The sequence below is a fragment of the Acomys minous genome, assembly GCF_964271855.1.
Source record: "Acomys minous genome assembly, chromosome: 2".
In the NCBI taxonomy this organism is placed as follows: Eukaryota; Metazoa; Chordata; class Mammalia; order Rodentia; family Muridae; genus Acomys; species Acomys minous.
This window is the reverse complement of record NC_140484.1, coordinates 77,915,295-77,934,557: the sequence shown is the minus strand read 5'-3', so window position 1 is coordinate 77,934,557 and position 19,263 is coordinate 77,915,295. Positions and strand designations below refer to the sequence as shown.

The following is a 19,263-nucleotide window of genomic DNA, read 5'->3' as shown; positions in this document are numbered from 1 at the left end:
CAACAGATGCATCACATATGGTGTGAGGCCTCAGGGTAAATTCCAAGCACCAACCAAAAAACAAAACAAAAGGTGAAAACAATCTAAATATTCACTAGTTGATGCTTTGACAACCAAAATGTAGTCTACCCACATAATGGAATATTATTTGCTCATAAAAGGGGATGAAGGCCTGATACATGCTCCAACATATGTCAGCCTTGAAAACATCCTACAGGAGCAAGAAGCAAGACATAGAAAAGATCATTGTAGTCTCCAGAACAGGCAAATCCACAGAGAGAAAGTGGGTTAGTGGTTTCCAGGTTCTGGGGAGCTGGGAGTTGAGGGGTGACAGTAAGCTGCTGGAAATGTTGACAATGATGGGTTTTAGTGAATTCCAGATGTAATCAAGTTGACAACCAAGCACAGCCATCACACACCCACTCTCACACAATGCATATGTGAAAGCCAGAAGCCAAGATTTGTGCATGCTGCCTTTGGAGGCTGAGTTACCTCCCATAATACAATATTTTTAGTTCCACCCATTTCCTTGAAAGTATCATGATTTTATTTTCTTGAGACATGATATTCTTATGCAGCCCAGGACAGCCTCAGATTTGCTTCATATCTAAGGCTGACCTTGAACTCCCAACTTTCCTGATTCTATTTTTGGGAGTGCTGGTGAATTACATACCTTAAAGAGATGAGTTATAGGGCATGTAAGCTGTATATAAAAATATTATTGCACACAAAGAAAGAATTCAGAGCCGAGGAAGCAGATATAGGACCCACAGGCTGGCCTCTGCAAGGTGCTTGGTTGTGAATGGGAAGAGAGAAATGAGGAAAGCAGTCAACACAGCAAAGGCATGCGGCATGCAAAGGGTTTCTGCACTGCAGCCCTGACAAAGTGCCCCATGCCTCCTTCATGGGCATCTACCTGTGTGTTGTTAATGGACACCCGTGTCTGTGCGTCTTAGATCTGCAGTGTTCAAAGACCTCTATGACCAAACCTCAGCCCACGCCCAGAGAGCTCTCTACTCCTGGATGACCAGGACCCTGAGGACACCCTTCAATGTCACTGGTGAGGCCTGCTTGCCAGGGAGGGGATGGGGTTGCTTGGAGTCCCTTGTAGGGGAACTTGGTGAGGCCTGCTTGCCAGGGAGGGGATGGGGTTGCTTGGAGTCCCTTGTAGGGGAACTCTACCCTCCAGACAGATGCTTCACTTCCCAAATCGGGGTTGATTTAATTGCTTTTGTGATTTTCATTTCCTCTGCCACACTTCCCAAACAGCCTGCTTGTCAAATGCTGGAGTTTCTGAGATGAGGTTGTGTCTACCTTACCAGTGACCGCTGCATGTCCTTGTTCTGCGGTGATGTCTTTCATTTTATGAGAGCCTTTAGAGTGGGATTACAAGTTTAAAGCCTGTGTAAAATGTGTGCATTGAAGTGAGATAAGATGGTTTTTGTTAGAAAAATTTCTCTTGGTTCTTGGCAACCAAAGCAAGGATTCCTTGGGGTGCATTTATTTGACCGTTGTGCACTAAAACCTTGCTTATGTCCCACAGTGGGCAAGGCAGAGGTGGGAACAGTGTAGAGCTCCTCTCTCTCTCTCTCTCTCTCTCTCTCTCTCTCTCTCTCTCTCTCTCTCTTTCTCTCCCCCCCCCCCCCCCCGTGTGTGTGTGTGTGTATGCACGAGTGCAGAGATCAGAAGGCAACCTCAGCTGTTGTACCTCAAATCATCACTGTCCTTTTTGAGACAGGCTCTCTCTCAGAGACCCAGGGCTTTCTGGCTAGGTAGGCTAGCTGGCCAGCAAATCCCAGCGATCTGTCTGCCTCCATTTCTCCAGTACTGAAATTCCAAGACCATGCTACCACATCAGGCTTTTGCTATTGTTGTTTTATTTGTTTGTTTTGGTTGTGAGACAGGGCCTCACTATGTAGCCTTGACTGGCCTCGAACTCACTAAGCAAAGCAGGCTGGCCTCAAACTCATGGAGAACCGTTGCTCCCTACCTCCCCAGTGCTGGGATTAAAAAAAAAACATGGATGGCTTAAAAAAAATGAGTTCTGAGTATTATACCCAGGTCTTCTTGTGTGTTTGACAAGCACTTTACTAATGTGTAATCCGTTTTGTGCACTGAGCATGTGTAAACGTTTCACTTGTCCTTGCTCCCTAAACAGTACAACAACTGTTAGTACAGCATGCTCACTCTGTTCAGCATTATAAATGATGTAGAGATGACTGAAAGTGAAGGAGGGGAATGTGTGCTGACTGCATGCAAATGTTGGCCCATTTAGATAAGGGACCAGAACAGTCAAGGGTTTGGGTGGTCTGCAGGGTGTTGTAGGCTCTTGGCTCATTATGTTTGATGACGCTACAGAGACGGAAAGAAAAGAGGAAGAGAGATAAACAGGGCATCCTGGAGGAAGCTGGTTAGCTAGTCTACCTAAATTGGTGAGTTCTGGGTTCAAATGAGAGACCGACCATGCCTCAAAATATCAGGTGGGGGGCAGCCAAGGAGGACGCTATATTCAGCCTCTGACCTTCACATGTACATGCACACACACACATGTACATCATGCAAATGCTAGTTAGTGTTTTAGGCTTTTAAGCCTGTATGTCATCAGACACTGAATCTTGAAAGCAGTCAGTGATAATGGATGAATGGGGTGGGGGTCTCACCCCAGTAAAGCTCTGTATGGACATTGGTATTTAAACTAATACAATGTCCATGCTTTACCAAAAATTAGTGGGCTTTTTTGTTTTGTTCTGTTCTGTTTTGTTTTGTTTTTTGAGAAAGGGTCTCTCTGTGTAGCCTTGGCTGTCCTGGACTCACTTTGTAGACCAGGCTGGCCTCGAACTTACAGTGATCCGCTTGCCTCTGCCTCCCAAGGGCTGGGATTAAAGGCGTGCACCACCGCCCAGCAAATTAGTGGTTTTAAATTTTCAACCATGTAAAAGCTGTTCTTGGTTTTCAGACTACGTAGAAACTTGGTGGCCCAGGTTTGTCCCATGGGCTGGGGTTGGCCAATTTCTGAACTAAGAAACCAGGGGAAACTTCTCCAGTGAATCTTATCTGAATTAAGTCTGAGATGAAGAGGTTCACTCTGGCATGTGTGGCTTGGTGAAGGGAGACACTCGAGGGTGAGGGACAGCAGGCACGTACAAAGGCTTCGGAGTGAGAGTGAGCTCAGTGTGTTGGGGGGACACAGAGGAAGTCAACAGATCAGGGGAACAGGATATGGCGGCCAATCCTTCCCTGGAATTAGTCTCCAAGAGACCTGTGGGAGTAACTTTAAACAACATACAACCAATGCCTTCCACACATGTGTGCATTCACTCTGCCTAGCTTTAGTCATGGCTTCCAGGAGCCTGAACCTCACACCTCATAACCCTGAGGAGGTCACTCAAGTCTTTGTTGTCACTCTAGTTAGGAACCAATTTTCCTTCTAGAATTCCCAGATGTGGCAAGTTCCATGGTTAAATTACAGTGAATTCAAGTGCATTCTATTTGGGCCCTAAATTCTTTTAGTCTGTGAACTTCCCAGAGGTAATGGGCTGTACTTTGACCATTAAAATACTCCATGCCTGGGGATCATGGCTCTGCAGAAATGCAGCTCATACTTTGTGATTGGTTGGGGAAAGGCCAACACAGTTTGCATCTTGGTGAATGTTGTGGTCCTTCCTTGTGGTCCTGTCCTTCAACAGTCATCCCAGATGTCAACAGTGGTAGCTACACACTTCAGTTAAAAATATTTATGTGTGTGTGTGTGCACGCGTGTGTGTGTAGTGTGGGTGCATGTGCTCATGTGTGTGATGGCTAAAGGTAGTAGACATCCGATGTCTTCCTCAATTACTTTCCACGATATTATTGTAAGACAGGGTCTCTCACTGAGCCCGGAGCTCACTGATTGGCTAGACTAGCTGGCCAGTGAGCACTGAGGATTTATTTAAATCCTCACTGTCACTCGAGTGCTTGTGTGGATGCTAGGGATCCAAACTCAAGTCCTTGCACTTCTGAGGCAGCAATGTACCATGGAGCCCTCTCCCCAGCCCCCAGTCTCTGCACCTCTGACTCCCTAGCTTGAGCAGATAGCAGGGTTTTTGTTTGTGAATCAGCCCATGAAAAAGCTGACTTCTCTGTCTCATTTAGACCTTGCCAGTGTCCACATCTCCCGAAACAGCTCTTGGTGTCGGGTTCATTTGTTCTCGATTCTTCCTTTTCCCTAACTGCTGCCAGTACAATGCTGTGTGTAAAGATCTGTACCAAAGGTCTCGGGGTGGAGCAACCTCAGCCTGCCCAGATCATTGAAACTCCATGTTGGATCATGACTGTGATTGTTGTTAGAGACCTAATGACATGTCATAAGTGGGAGATTTCAAATGCCAGAACTCAGTGACGCAGATGCTCCTGGGAATTGCCAAGAGAAAGAGATTACTTATTACTTACTCCTAAGGAGATAAAAGACAGCTTAAGCTGGATTTGATAGCACAATCCCAGGTATGTGGGAGGCTCAGCAGAAGGATTGCAAGTTCAAGACCAGCCTAGGCAAGTGAGTAGGACCTTGTAACTAAGTGAAAATGAGGCAGAGAGTTTCTTAGTGGCAGAGAACTGTTCCTGGTGAGTGTGAAGTCTTGGATTCCATTCCTAGTATCACGTAAATAAAAAAAACAAAACAAAGCAAAAGCAAAAGAAGCAAATCTGAAGGGCAGTGGGGGGAGGGGGTAGGGGGAAGATGGCTCAGTTGGTAAAGTGCTTGCCCCGCAAGCTTGAGGACCTGAGTTCGATCCCCAGAGGCCACTCAAAAAAGCCAGGCCTGATGGGGGTATGTTCATAACTTCAGTGCTGGGGAGGGAGAGATAGGTGATCCTTGGGCTCACTGACCAGACAGCCTAGCTTGCTCAGTGAGTGCAAGTGAACAATCCCCCAAACAAAAACAAAAAATAAACAAACCAAAAAGGAATTGGATGAGAATGAGAAATGACACCGGAAGTTGTCCTTTGGTGTTCACACACACACACACACACACACACACACACACACACACACACACAGTACATGGTAGTTATGGTATAATCTAGTTATTATGACTAACCAGATTTAAACGAAGGTGGTGATAAAGAGAGTCTAGCATGCTGTAGGCTGTCAGGTTACTGACTGAAGAATTGAACTCAAAGTAAATCACTATATTTTCTGGTCTCAATTATTGAAAAAAAAAAAACCATCTGAGTGCCTAACAAGTTCCAGGTCCACTGATCTGAGTGTCACACAGTCAAGTAGCGGGTCTCAGTGGTGGCTATCTGTGGCTTGTGTGTAGCATGGGGCTTCACAGTGGGACTCAATAGATGGTAGCTGAATGAATTTTAAAAATGCCATAAAGAGTCCTGACATCAAAGATGCCTTAGGTCACCACACACCATGTGGCACCAACGCACATGTATGTATGTGGAGGCCGAGGTCAGTGCTGAGAGTCTCCACAGTCACTTTCCACCCTTTAGCTTACTTCCTGTGGAGGCCACAGGAGAGGGTCAGGTCCCCTGGAGCTAGAGTTCTAGATGTGAGTGGCCTGACACAGGTTCTGGGAAACTGAACTTGGGCTCTCTACAAGAGCATTTCGGGCTCTTAATTGTTGAGCCATCTCTACAGCTCTTCCAGCTTGTATTTTGAGACAAGATCTTTTGTGGAACCTGGAGCACACTAATTTGGTTAGGCTGGCTGGCCAGCAAGGCCCAGGAATCCTCCCATCTCTACCTCTCCAGTGCCAGGACTGCAAGTATTAAAGACAGGCCACTCTGCCTGTTGTTTGCTTTCTTTTCTTTTCTTTTCTTTTCTTTTCTTTCCTTCTTTTTTGTTTTCTTTTCTTTTCTCTCATGTTGGCTCTGGGGAATCAAACTCAGGTTTTCATGACTGTATTGCAGCATTTTTATAATTAATTAATTAATTAACTTTATATCCCAGTCACAGCTCCCTCCTTCCTCTCGGTCCCACCCTCCCTTCCTCTTCCATGTATCTCCCCTCCCCTCCCCCTCAGGAAAGGCGAGCTTCCCCACCACGTCCCCATCCCAGCACATTAAGTCACATCAGGACTGAGCACATCCTCTACCATGGTGGCTTGGCAAGGGAGTCCCAGCATGAAGTGATAGAAAAACATGCGAGAAAGCCCTTGTCAGAGACAGCCCCCGCTCCTCTTCCTAGGGGACCCACATGAAGCCTGAGCCGCCCATCTGGTACATCTGTGTAGGGGGCCAAGTCCAGTCCATGCATGGTCCTTGGTTGGGGTTTCAGTGTATTGCAAGCATTTTAACAGTTGAGCCACCTCCCCATTTAGAAGCTGTTACTTGTTTACTTATTTGTTATTTATTTCTCTTTTTCTCTGTAGATGGCTCAGTTTCATGGGTCAGTGCAGAAAAATTATGGATTTTGGGCAGATACATGGTTCACCTGTCATTTGAAGAAATTATGAACATTAGTCCCAGAGAAGTAAGTTGGAAAGGTCTGTTTTCATGTTGTTGTTGTCAATACACCTGGAGTAAGGCATTCTCTAAACTTCCAATGTTTGTACAACAAAGATGGCCTGGGAACCATACACCTGCCTCAGCCCACACACCTGCCTCAGCCCACACACCTGCCTCAGCCCATACACCTGCCTCAGCCCAATCTATTTCTAGCTTTTAAACCAAACTCTTAGAACAAAGCCTCCGAGGATCAGTAGTGGAGTTGTATTTTATCAAAGAAGAGCTAAGGAGAAAAACGAATTGTGGATAACCGAGAGCTTTGACATGGCCAACATGATATGAAGGGAGCATTGGCTGTGAACCTAGACTCACATGAGGGATTTTTTTTTTTTGTACTCAAGAAAAGCCAAGAACAATAGCTATCGAGTTTCTAGTCCCTGGAAGCCTGAGCTCAAGCCAAAGTAGCATGGATTAATGGCTGCTTCTATTAATGGTGACTTCTATTAATAGCGACTTCAACACGAGCAATGATTGGATCTGAGCTCCGGACTTTACAGTGGAGAAATGTTTGTGGCTCATGTTACTTAACAGTCAATTTGTCTCTTTCCTTCTGATGTTGACTCAATGTCCCTTGGGCACTGTGACTTTGAAATGTAGCTTCTGGTTTTGTTTGTTTTTTTGAGACAGGGTTTCTCTGTGTAGCCTTGGCTGTCCTGGACTCACTTTGTAGACCAAGTTGCCCTCGAACTCACAGTGATCTGCCTGTCTCTACCTCCCGAGTGCGGGGATTACAGGCGAGCGCCATCATGCCCGGCGAAATGTAGCTTCTGAAGAATGCTCCGGTAGAGGTTTCTAAAGAGCAGGGGGCTGGACTCTATTGAAACAAAAGCAAAAAGCACACGCGCCTTGTCTTTCCCCTTTCATCAGATGACAGTCTTCTTCAGAGAGCAGGCCACCCAGCAATGTACGGTTGTTACAAATCCCAAGGCAAGACTTGGTTCCTCTCCTATCATTATGTGTGCGTGGTGTGCATCCGTGAGTGTGGGTGTGCATGTTGCCATGGTGCCTGTCTGAGGGACTGAGGACAGCTTTCAGTTGGTTCTTTTCTTCCAAGGTGAGCTGAAGAAATTGAACTGAGGCTTGCACGGCAAGTGCCTTTCCCTGCCAGGCCATCTTGTCAGGCCTGGCTCCTCTCTGTTATCTAGGAGGCTAGGAACACATCAGACATCCTTGCTGGTTTCAATTCTTGGTCTTTAGAAATTGGGGGATTTCTAAGATCAGGCATCCCCGGGCAACTTCTGATGACCTACAAACACAGAGGTTTATATATGGTCAATGGGTATAATCCTCAAGGGAAGATTTATGGTCACCTTTTCCGTGGTGTCTGTGTGTGCGTGCGCATGCACACATGTGAAACTACATTTACATATTTGTGCAATGGTGTGTGTAGGCCCAAAGTTGGTGTTAGCTGTCTCCCTGGATTGTCCTCCATTTACTTTTAAAAATTATTACTTTGTTATCTTTATTTGTATAGTGTTTTGTCTGCATCTATATCTATGTGCTACCTGCAGTGCCTGGTGCTTGTGAAGACCAGAAGAGAGCATAGAATCCCCTGGAACTGAAGTTACAGATGGTTGTGAGACCCATGTAGGCGCTAGGAATTGGATCTGGATTCTCTGAAGGAGCAGCAAGTGTTTTCACCTGCTAAGCCTTCTCTTCAGGCCTGGCTCTCCTCTTTGTTCATTTGGGCAGGGAGTCTAGCAGAGCCCAGAGCTCATCCATTCTGGCTGGGATACAGCACGCTGCTACTCCTGTCTGATTCTTTATGTGGCATCTGGGAATCTGAACCCTTTTCCTCATGCTTGGATTTTTACCCACTGAGCTATTTCCTCAGCTCATTGAGAACTTTTTGAAATACAGAATTAGAGTGCACCAACACATAGATTGCAAAACCCACTAGAAATAGGAGGTAAGAGCCAGGTATGGTGGCACACGCCTTTAATCCCAGCACTCGGGAGGCAGAGGCAGGTGGATCACTGTGAGTTCAAGGCCAGCCTGGTCTACAAAGCTAGCACAGGATAGCCAAAGCTACACAGAGAAACCCTGTCTCGAAAAAAGAAATAAGTAAATAGGAGGTAAAACTGTAATGAGACCTAGTGTAGTATAAGATATCAGTGTGACACCTTTGGCCATGTGGGCAAAATGGAGCAGGAATATAGAGTCTGAACAATACACTTAGTGCTATGTGTAATATAAATGCTACATTTTATATCTTGCACGGAGAACACATACTCTATCCATCACCACAACACCATCTACAAATTTATTCATCCATTTCAAAAATAATTTTAATTCTTCAAAGCAAAAAAAGAATTGTGGATTATAATATCTGACCTCAGCACAATAAATTTAGGAGCACATGCACAAAGATTAGCTTTAAAAACTTTCAGCCACTGGGAATGTTAAAGAGTAACATCTACTTGCCCAGCCTGGTGGTACGCAACTGCAATTCCTTCCCCAGGACCTTAAAAAAAAAAGGCTGGAAGGATAAAGAGAAGAGGGAAGCTTTAAAGCTGGGCATGGTGGCACACTCCTTTAATCCCAGCACTCGGGAGGCAGAGGCAGGTGGATCTATGTGAGCTCAGGGCCAGCCTGGTCTACAAAGTGAAACCTTGTCTCAAAACCAACAAACAACCCCAAACTAGATCTCTCATATGACCCAGCTACACTACTCCTGGGTGCTTACCAGAAAGCTTTTTTTAAAAAAATAATTTATTTAGTTTTATTTTTATGTGCATTAGTGTGAAGGTGTCAGATCCCTTGGAACTGGAATTACAGACAGTTGTGAGCTGCCATGTGGATGCTGGGAATTGAACCCGGGTCCTTTGGAAGAGCAGGCAGTGCTCTTAACCACTGAGCCATCATCCCTTCAGCCCCCTACATGAAAGCTTTAAAGGCAGCCCTCACAGAGACACTTGCACACCAGTGTTCATCACAGCACTCTACAACAGCGGAGTGATGAAGCCAGCTCGATACCCAAGAAGAGAGGAGAGGATAAGGAAAATATGGTCTCTGCGCAAAATGGAACTTTTTTTCATCATACCCTTTTTATTTGAAATTAGTGTGATTTTTACTTTTTAATGATATTGTGTTAATTCCTTAAGAATTTTATTATATTTTGAATATATTTCCCTTTATACCCTTACATACAACATTGATATTGCTATTTTCTTTTGTTTCTTTCTCCCATTAAGCACAGTTTTACACAATGGAAAATTTCAGCCACAGTGAATGAAGTTAGGTTGTTTTGCAGGCAATGAGTGCAGCTGGAGATAATCATATCAAGCTAATTAAGTCAGTCTCAGAAAGACAAATATAGTTTTTTTCCTGATTGTGGTGCCAGATTTTAAACAGATACATAAAACCATGTGTGTATGTAAGACATGGAAGTAGAAGTGAAATGTTTAGGGGAACAAATGTGGCTAAGAAGATGGGGAGAGGTGAGAAAGACGAGGGGTAAGGGACTCTGGGGAAAATACATACAATATATTCATATAAATATCTTTGTGTAACATAGTGCCATATACAATGGATACATACACTGAACATCTAAAAAATCATAATAAAAGAAAAGAAATAAAGTAATATGGGAACTCGTAGCACAGCCATATAGCTGAGATGGACCCAGCATAAGCCACTAGGATGGCCCCCGCTGGACCACTTGACCCTCCTCACTGACCTCACCCATCTCCCCATCCTTGTTTATCAGATTGGGCTGTTTATCAGCTATGACAACGCCACCAAGCAGCTGGACACGGTGTATGATGTCACCCCCGAACTGGCCCAGGCATTTCTGGAGAGGATCCGCTATTCCAGCTTTGACATGAGGAACATATCCACCATCCACAGGCAAGGGCGGCCCTGGGCCCTTCTGATATTTGGTCTAAGGCTTGAGGAGGTGGCTCAGTTAGTAAAGTGCTTGACAAATGATCATGAAGACCCGGGTTCGAATACCCAGCACCCAGGTAAAAAGCTGGCTGTGTCAGCATGTGTGACCCCATCACTGAGGGAGGACATCAGGCAGAGAGGAGGATACTGGGAACTGGCAGGCCAGCCAGGCTAGGTAACTGATGAACTCCCAGTTCACTGAGAGACCCTGTCTCCAATAAATAAGGTGGAGGGTGACTGAGGAAGACACTTGATGTCATCCTTTGGCTTCTACATGGATACACACACATGTGGGTGCATTCTTACATGTGTGCGTGTGTGCTCGTGGGTGTACACACACACACACACACACACACACACACACACACAGACACACACACAGATATATACAAATGCAGGCTACCAGCTACAAATCCAGGGTTCCCTGAGAGCAACCCCACACTTCTCTGCAACTGAAGAGAGAAATTTGCTACCAAGGGCTTGTCACCCTTCAAATTTTTCCTGACTGGGAAAGGGACAAATCTTTGAGCATCACCTAGAACCCAGGCATTTTTGTCACCTACCTTAGTACTTCTTTCAGCCCTGAGCTGGAGCTAGGCCATCTTCAGTACCCAGGGTGCCATTGCAAGGTGCATTTCCGTTAGGTTGGGGCAGTGCTGGAAGCAGCTGGTAGGTTCCCGAGTTTGAGAGAGAACCCCTTGTTACTATTAGGCTGTCAGCTCTAGAATTTAGTCATGGTACCATGACCCTCATCTCTAGCCATTTCTAGTCAGGGAAGCCTAATCCTGGAGGGAGGGAGTGGGTCAAGCAGGGGAGGAGGTGGTGAGAGCATCTGTCCTAGGTTGACTTTTGTTGCTTTGATAAAATATCATAATCAAGAGCAAGTTGGGGGGTTATCACAACTTACAGGCTGTAGTCCATCACCGAAGGGACTCAGGACAGGGACCTGGGGGCAGGAGCTGATGCAGAGACACGGAGGGGTGCTGCTTGCTACCTTTGCTTCCTATGGCTTGCTCAGCCTGCTTTCTTATAAAACCTAGGACCATTTACCTAGGCTTGGTACCTCCCACAGACTTGCCTACAAGCCAGTTTGATGGAGGCATTTCTCAACTGAGGTTTCCTCTTCTGAGATGACTCCAAGCTTGTGTCCAGTTGACAAAATATCTAACCAGCACAATATCTCTCCATCCTCTCAGGGTCTTGGATGTTACATCCCATCTTACCCTAAAATGCCTCCTTAGGTCCTCTCAAAGATTTATATTTATAACATGTGCTTAATAAATAGGATTCCTTTCCTAGGACTGTTTTGCAAATAAAGTTGTGTTTACTTGTTGTGTATAGAACATAGTGCTGGTCAATTTTTGTCACTGTGGCAAAGTACCTGAGAGAACTAACTTAAAGCAGCAAAGTTTTATTTTTGCCTCCTGGATTTGAGGGATTCAGTCCGCGGTTGCTTGGCCCCATAGCTTTTAGGCTTGTGGAGGTGACACACTGACACTTCATGGTGGAAGCAAGTGACAGAATAAAGCTGTTCAACTCATGGAACCCCAGAAGCATAGAGGTGGGGGCGGGGAATGAAGGTATCAGGGCAAAATATGTCCTTCCCAGTTCCTGCTTCTTCTAGCAAGGCCCTGCCTCCTAATGTCTTCACTATCTCCAATATCCTGTGAGGCTGTGCATCTATCAATGGGTTAACAGACAGGAGATTCTAGCCCTTGTGATTTAATCACCTCCCAAAGGGGAGATGGCTCAGTGGATAAAGACACTAGCTATGCAAGGGGGAAGACCTGAGTTCAAATCCCAGCACCCACAGTGTGAGCATCAGTAACACCAGAGAGCTGGGGGAAGCAGAGACAGGAGTATCCTCAGAAGCTTGTGGGCCAATGAGCTTGGCATATATATCTGTGAACAAGAGAGACCCTGTCCTTAACAATGCGGAAGGTGAGGACTAACCCTAGAGGTTGTGCTTCCACCTTCTCTAGCCATGACGCTCACATCACACACAAATGTGCACAAACCACACATATTCATGTCCCTACCCATGAATAAAAACCCATAACATATGTGTAGATTACCTTCTATATATACATTGTGTGTTTGTATGCGTAGTGAGAATGTTTAGCATCTACTCTGAGCTCTGTTGTTAACTATAGTCACCATGGTCTCTAGAACTTATGCCTCTTATCTAATTGAAATTCTGTGTCTGTTGACATTTCTCCTCCAATACCTGGTAACCACCATCTTATTCTTTCATTTACTCAATGGTCCTCTGTGTCCATGCCCAGATACAGCAATATCATTCTGAAGGGGCTGAACCAGGGTGCTTGTGGTCAACCAGCCTGTCAGGCCGTATTGAGCTGGCCAGTCCTCACATGATCTCTAAGACTCATCATTGGGTCTGCCTGTCCTGACTTCCACAGTCACCCTCATTCCTACTTCATCATATTTCCCATGATGCACTATGATGAATAACGTGAACCTAGTTACTAACAGTTCAGAAAGACAGGCTCCTCCTTTATGGTAGCCCACAGCATGTGCTGCACTTCCATAGGCAGCTACCTCAAAGAGGAGTCAAGCAATTCACCAGAGGCAAATATCTCACAGAACTGTCCTTTAAACTCAAGTTGGCCTGATTCTATGCTCTCAGCCACGAGATATATTGCTCCTAGCTAGACCAGAGTTTGAGCCCCTCTGCTCTTGAATCATTCTGCCTGTTTGTTTTCTTTTGAAGTCTTAGCGTCATCTGGGTGGGTAGGCGGTAAAGCATCCTGGGAATAGAGCTGTCATTCAGGGTGGATGACCCTACATTTTCAAGTGGAAAAGGCATCCTCCTTTCCCTGTGTTTCCCCTCCCACAAGATGAAGTGGCTTAGTTGGATGGATCGAGATTTAAGTTCCAGCTCCATTACTTGGGATCCAATTCCTTGATCTCTCTGGGTCTCAGTCTGCCCTTCTGTGAAACGGGGCTATGTTAGATCTTTTTCTTGTTGCTGTGATTAAAATACCTGACAGAAGCAACTTAAAAGGAGAGTTTGATTCTGGCCCACAGTTTCAGAGGGTAAAGCCCATTGTGGTGAGGAAAGCACGGCAGTGGGGGTGAGGCTACGGATCCTTACAGCATGACTGACAAGAAGCTTAAAGCAAGACCAGAAACAAGAGCAGGCTATAACCCTCAAATGTCACCTCTCCAGCCATCGTGAGCCTGGGGATGACATTCCACATTCAGCCAGTACCAGAGGCTAATGAAAACCTTCTAGTTGTTGAGAGGCAATGATCCAGGTAGAGGGCACAGGACAAAGCAGGCGAGTGATGGCCTCTGTGTTGACATGGCTTTCACGGTTTGGATTACGGGTCAGCCTCTCTTATCTTTGCACACAGGTTGGGGCTGTTGGTCTGTTTCTACGATGATGTGGAGCTGCTGGACGCCGCCCTGGCCCAAGTCCTCCTCCACCAGATGCTGAAGTGCAGCCGCCTCCAGAGCTTCCAGGCTGGCATCCAGAAGGTACAGATGAGGTGCGGGTCTCTGGCCTTGGCTTCAGTTTCACCAGTTTGCCCAGCCTTTGAGAACAGAAATGTGTTATTAAGCACTCCAGCCCCAGCAGATGGCATCTTCAGTCCTGGAGGGGAGGAGCAGAGGGAGGAATTAAAAAAAAATGTAAAGAAAACATGGATGTGTTTTAACACCATCAGAGCATCCATGGGCAGCTGAAATGAGTGGAAGGGTCATCGGAGAATTTGAGCATCTCTATGGAGCACAGCCTGGGCTTGCTAAGTGCAGATCCTCTCAGCTCTGACAAGTGGCTGAAGGGCAGACAATGCAAACGTAGTACAAGGGGCTCCACAGGAGTAAAGGTTCTGCCACACTCACCTCAGGGACAGATGTTTTTGGTCTGGGGGAAGTGGCCTGGGCGTGCCATGTTTCTAAAGAAGTCCAGAGGCCCAGCATGGTGGCACAGTCCTGTGATCACAGCTGCTAGGTTATCTGAAGTAGGAGGGTCACAAATTCAGAGTCAGCCTGAGTAAGACCTCAAAGTCTCAAAAAAAAAAAAAAATCAAAAGGGGTTACGGTAGAATTCTTGCATAAATTGTGTGGGCTCCTGAGTTTAACCCTGAGAACTGCAGAGGCAAAAAACAGTTGCCAGGGCAAGGACCAAGCTGACGACCCAAGTTTGATACCCCCAGAACCCACATGGTGGCAGGAGAGAACCGACTCTTGTAAATTTTCTCCTGATTGCTACAGACATACCTGGCGCATGAGTGACCCTCTTTTCCATGAATGAACGGATGGATGAATGTAAAATGAAAGTCTTCGGTGCCTCCCAGCACAGGCAGGATGGATGCGCCCTGGATGAGTGTCTGTTATTTACTGAGCCCCTAGACTTGTTTCTGGTCAAATTAGCAAATACAGATGGTTCCCTGCCTCCATCCTTTTCTCTCTCAGTTTATTTTAGTTTTTAAGTCAAGCCTGATTATGTAGCCCTGGCTGGCCTCCAATTTGTGATCCTCCTGCCTCAGTCATCTGAGTGCTGGGATTTCAAATATGTGTTACCATACCAAGTCTTCTTATTTCTATGTTTTTTTCTCACTCAAGTGTCAGATCATTTTTTTAATCAAAAGATTAGAGCTATAACATTGGAATCTTGTTTTACCAAGAAAAAAAAAATCTTGGTAAAGGCATCATCAGTACTTCTGTAGCAGTTTTTCACACATAATTTCAAATGTATTACATTTGGGTCACTGGGAAACAGGTGAGGGACCCGGAGCACAGCAGTTCTCAGACTGGAGGATGCGCTGGGTTCATTCGTTAAAATGCACACAACTGGGTTTGGTGCCACCAGCTCTGATCTTTCAGGTCTGGCTGTGGCCTGGAACTGTGCATCTCTAGCTGTCATGTGCTGCTGCTGTGGCAAGTGACCAGGCTTTGAGAGCCACCACTGTCATCCTCCCTCCCTTTCCCGTGTGGGAACACCACCAGGAAAGGGAGCCTGCTGAATGACTCTGAGGCGGTGACGGTGTCTTCCACTTAGCTTTGCTGCCTCCCAGTGGCGATTTCAAGATTGCAATTTCAAGAGTTACACAAACTCACCCGGTTAAACCAGTTCACTAGCCTCATGCTTACCAGTTATTTATTTCTTTTTGCTTATTTCTTTTTTTTATTAATTTATTCAGATTACATCTCAATTGTTATTCCCTTACTTGTCTCCTCCAGTTCCTCCCTCCCTCTCTCTTTCACCCTATTCCCCTCCCCTAGGTCTGTGACAGAAGGAGACATCTTCTCCCACCATATGGTCACAGCCTATCAAGTCTCATCTTGGTAGCCTGCCTATTCTTTCTCTGAGTGCCACCAGGCCTCCCCACCAAGGGGAAGTGGTCAAATATGGAGCACCAGAGTTCATGTCAGTCAGCCCCTGCTCTCCACTCAACTGTGGAGAATGTCCTGTCCATTGGCTAAATCTGAGTAGGGGTTAAGTGTTTACTGCACATATTGTCCTTGGTGCGGTAGTTTGAGCAGACACCCCCCCCTCCCCCCCGCCCCGCTGGGTCCAGATCCACCTGTCATGATGTTCTTCTTGTAGGTTTCTAGGACTCTCTGGATCCCTCTATTTCCCCATTCTCCCATACTTCTCTTACTTAGAGTCCCAAATGTATTTCTTTATTGTGTTGGTGTGTGCATGTTTCTGTGTGTATGTACATGCACATGGTGCCTGTGGAGTCGGAGAACAACACTTGAGAGTCAGTTCTTTTTATCCACCTGTGGAGTCTGGGATCCAACTGAGGTCATGAGGCTTCGTGGCCAAGAACATCCACCTGCCGAACCATCTCACTGGCCTCTCACGTTCTTTGTACAGAGGATGTGATACAGTTAGTGAGTAGGTGGTAGGACCTTCTTCCTTACCAGAATCAGATGGGAATTCTCGACTGTAATTAGGGAAGTATATTACAACAAAAATAATCATTAAGACAGTCTTAGAACCATGCAGACATGTAAGAGACATGCTTTAGGTGAAAATATAGAGCATTAACTAGTCCTGTTCATGTTCATTATAAATCTATAAGAACTTCGTACTGTATATTTCTAAAGGCATTAAACCAATTGGACAGGTATGTACTAACTTCTTTCTTCCTTCCATCCATCCCTTCTTCCTTCACCTCTCCTTTCCTCTCCTCTCTTCTTTCCTTTATCTCCTTCTTCCCTTCCCCTCCTTCCTTCCTTCCCTCCTTCTTCCTTTCCCCTCTTTCCCTATGACTCCTTCCTTTCCTCCCTCCCTCTGTCTCCCTCCTTCCTTCTCCTTTCCTCCTTCCTTCCTTTCTTCTCTTTACTTCCTCTCCCTCCCTCTTTCCTCCCTCCCTCCCTCCTTCCCTCCTTTGGAAAGTGTTCTACAACTAAGCCCTATGCCCGTTTGATCATTTCCACAGTTACTTTCACAAGTTTGGACTTTCACTTTGTCTTTCCTGTACTGCTGATAATTATTTTTATGCAGATTATCTATTACCATGAAAAAGCCCCTGGATAGTTCACAAAAGAAAAGCAACCAAATATATGGATACAGAGTTCAAGAGCACAAAGGCAAATAGACACTACAAAAATGTGGTGGAGTCACAAGGGAATAAAATTCTTCCTGCCATGCTTGAAGATTGATTTAACAACTCATTAATATTTAAATGAACCCCAAAGTGAAGTTTCAGCACATGAAAGCCAGGCCTGGAGGATGCATCCTCGGGAGGCCAGTCACTGTCTGCCTGTGACCAAGAATCCCTTGCTTTGTGGTCCCTGGGCCCATAGCTAGGGAGGGCGGTATGGAGTCCTTACATCCAGAGGTGGTTGGAGGGAGCCGCTGCCTTGCTTTCTATCAAGGTTCATAACAGTTTGTTATCCTTCCAGCTCAAGGCCAGCCTCCTGGACATTGCCACAGAGAACCAGACCCTCAACGAGATGCTAGGCTCTCTGTCTGACGCAGTTGTGGGTCTGACCAGCAGTCAGCTGGACTCACTTTCTCCTGACGCAGTTTACAGCGCCATCTCTACCCTCAACCAAGTTAAGGGCTGGAGCAGGAGCCAGATGGTCGTCCTGTCTGCCAAATACTTGGCCCAAGAAAAGGTCAGCTGGAACCCTCAACCTTCCTGGGGTGCTTGAGGGCCAGTGGAATGTTAATTGGGTTGCTGTAACAAAATAACACAGAGCTAGTGGTTTAAAAACGACAGAAATTTCCCTCTTACAGTTTTGGTAGCTTCATTTTGAGGCCTGTTTTTCGGCTGTGGACAGCAGCAGCCATCTTTCTATGTTCTTATGTGAACTTCATGACAGCAATCTTGCTCTCTGTCTCTTGGTGTATATTTGTATGCTCATTTGTGTAGTTAGGTGTGGAGGCCAGAGGGATGCTGAGATGCCTTCTTCAGGCATTCCTCTGCTTGTTTTCTTCAGATAGGATCTCTTATTGACCTTAGAGGTTGGCATTTGACTAGACTGGCCAGACAGCAAACCCCAAGGATTTAGCTGTCTCTGCCTCCTACCCCAGTGTTTTTATGTGGGTGCCTGGGATCCAAACTTAGGGTCCTCACGCTGCTTGGGCAGAAAGCCTTCGCCTATGGAGAGCCGTCTTCCCAGTATTGGTTTCTCTTCTGGTAAAGGCATTAATCCTGTCAGTTCAGGGCCTGCCCAATTCTAATTATCTCACAACTCAGGTTTTTCTATTCCTGCGGTAAAACACATTGCCAGAAGCCACTGGGAGGAAAGGGTTTATCAGACTTACAGGTAACAGTCCTTCATCCTTAGGGGAAGCCACGGCAGGAACCTGGAGACAGGAACTGAAGTACAAGTTATAGAGGAATGCTTCTCACCAGCTTGCTCCCCAAAACTTGCTCAGCCCACTTTCTTGTACAACTCAAGGCCATCTTGTACTACTCACAGTGGGCTGGGCCTCTCCCACGTCCATCACCTATCAGGAAAATACCAGACAGACTTGCCTATAGGCCAATTGAAGTATTTTTCACAATTGAGAGTCCCTCTTTCCAAATGACTCTAGCTTATGTCAAGTTGGCATAAAACTACCCAAGACATCTCGTGACCTCATTACAACCCAAGAGGATCACACAGGGGTTAGGATTCAGCATATGAATTTTGGGGAGGACACAAACGTGCTGTCTATAACCATCAGCTGTGTGCAGACACAGCAGAAGCAACGATACAGAAGACGTGCTGAGGAGGTTGACTGGGGTTTCATCTCCTTGTTGTGTGACATGAAGTAATTGCTTAATTTCTCTTTGTCTCAGTCTCCTTATTGGTAAAATGGCTCCTGCCTTCAGTACTGCTGCAGATAACTCCTGCACTGCACAGGGAGGTGGTTGAGCATGGGGGTGGGGTGGGGTTGGGGAGAAGGGTCAGGCTGTGAGCTCTTAGAGAGAGCTGCTACTGAGCCTTGGATACTTGTTGGACACACCCGCTGGGATTTTCTTTGTTCTTACGGCTCCCTGACACACCTCCTAACCTGCACACTAAATGGATTGCCATGGCTGTGACAGCCACCTGACAGAACCAGGCAGAAGAAGGATAGATTTACCTTGCTTTGTGGAGATTTCAGTCTGTGCTTGGCTGGCTCTCCTGCTTTGAGTATGAGGTCATCGCACAAAGCTTGGCAGAAAGACTGTGTGGAAGAGTAGGCTGTTCATCTTGAGGTGGCCAGGAAGCTGAAATCTCTCTGAAAATGTTCTAAAGGGCACATCCAGAGCGTGCATTGTCTCCTAGGTATCTCTGGATACAAGTTGGCAGCCAGGATTACCCATTACACAGGGGTCAGGTGTGAGGCTGTTTTATCTCAGCATTGCTGGGCTGTGGAGAGGGAACTGTGAGGGAAGGAAGTCCCATTTGGTGGGTGGGAGCCTTG

The 19,263-nt window shown here is 46.1% G+C and overlaps 1 protein-coding gene across 2 annotated transcripts in view; it reads left to right on the top strand.

The window, feature by feature from the left end:
• The first annotated feature begins 3,509 nt into the window (after window positions 1-3,509).
• The window catches only part of OTOA (otoancorin), a 56,940-nt gene continuing 41,186 nt past the window's right edge, over window positions 3,510-19,263 (top strand). The window contains exons 1-5 of one of the 2 annotated variants that reach the window (XM_084762633.1): window positions 3,510-3,528; window positions 6,359-6,459; window positions 10,204-10,343; window positions 13,760-13,883; window positions 17,265-17,480. In XM_084762633.1, coding sequence (XP_084618759.1) covers window positions 6,412-6,459; window positions 10,204-10,343; window positions 13,760-13,883; window positions 17,265-17,480 — 528 coding nt within the window. In that variant the 5' untranslated portion in view covers window positions 3,510-3,528; window positions 6,359-6,411. Of the gene's footprint in view, window positions 3,529-6,358; window positions 6,460-10,203; window positions 10,344-13,759; window positions 13,884-17,264; window positions 17,481-19,263 lie in introns of those variants that run through there. The other variant, XM_084762634.1, reaches the window with a different exon arrangement.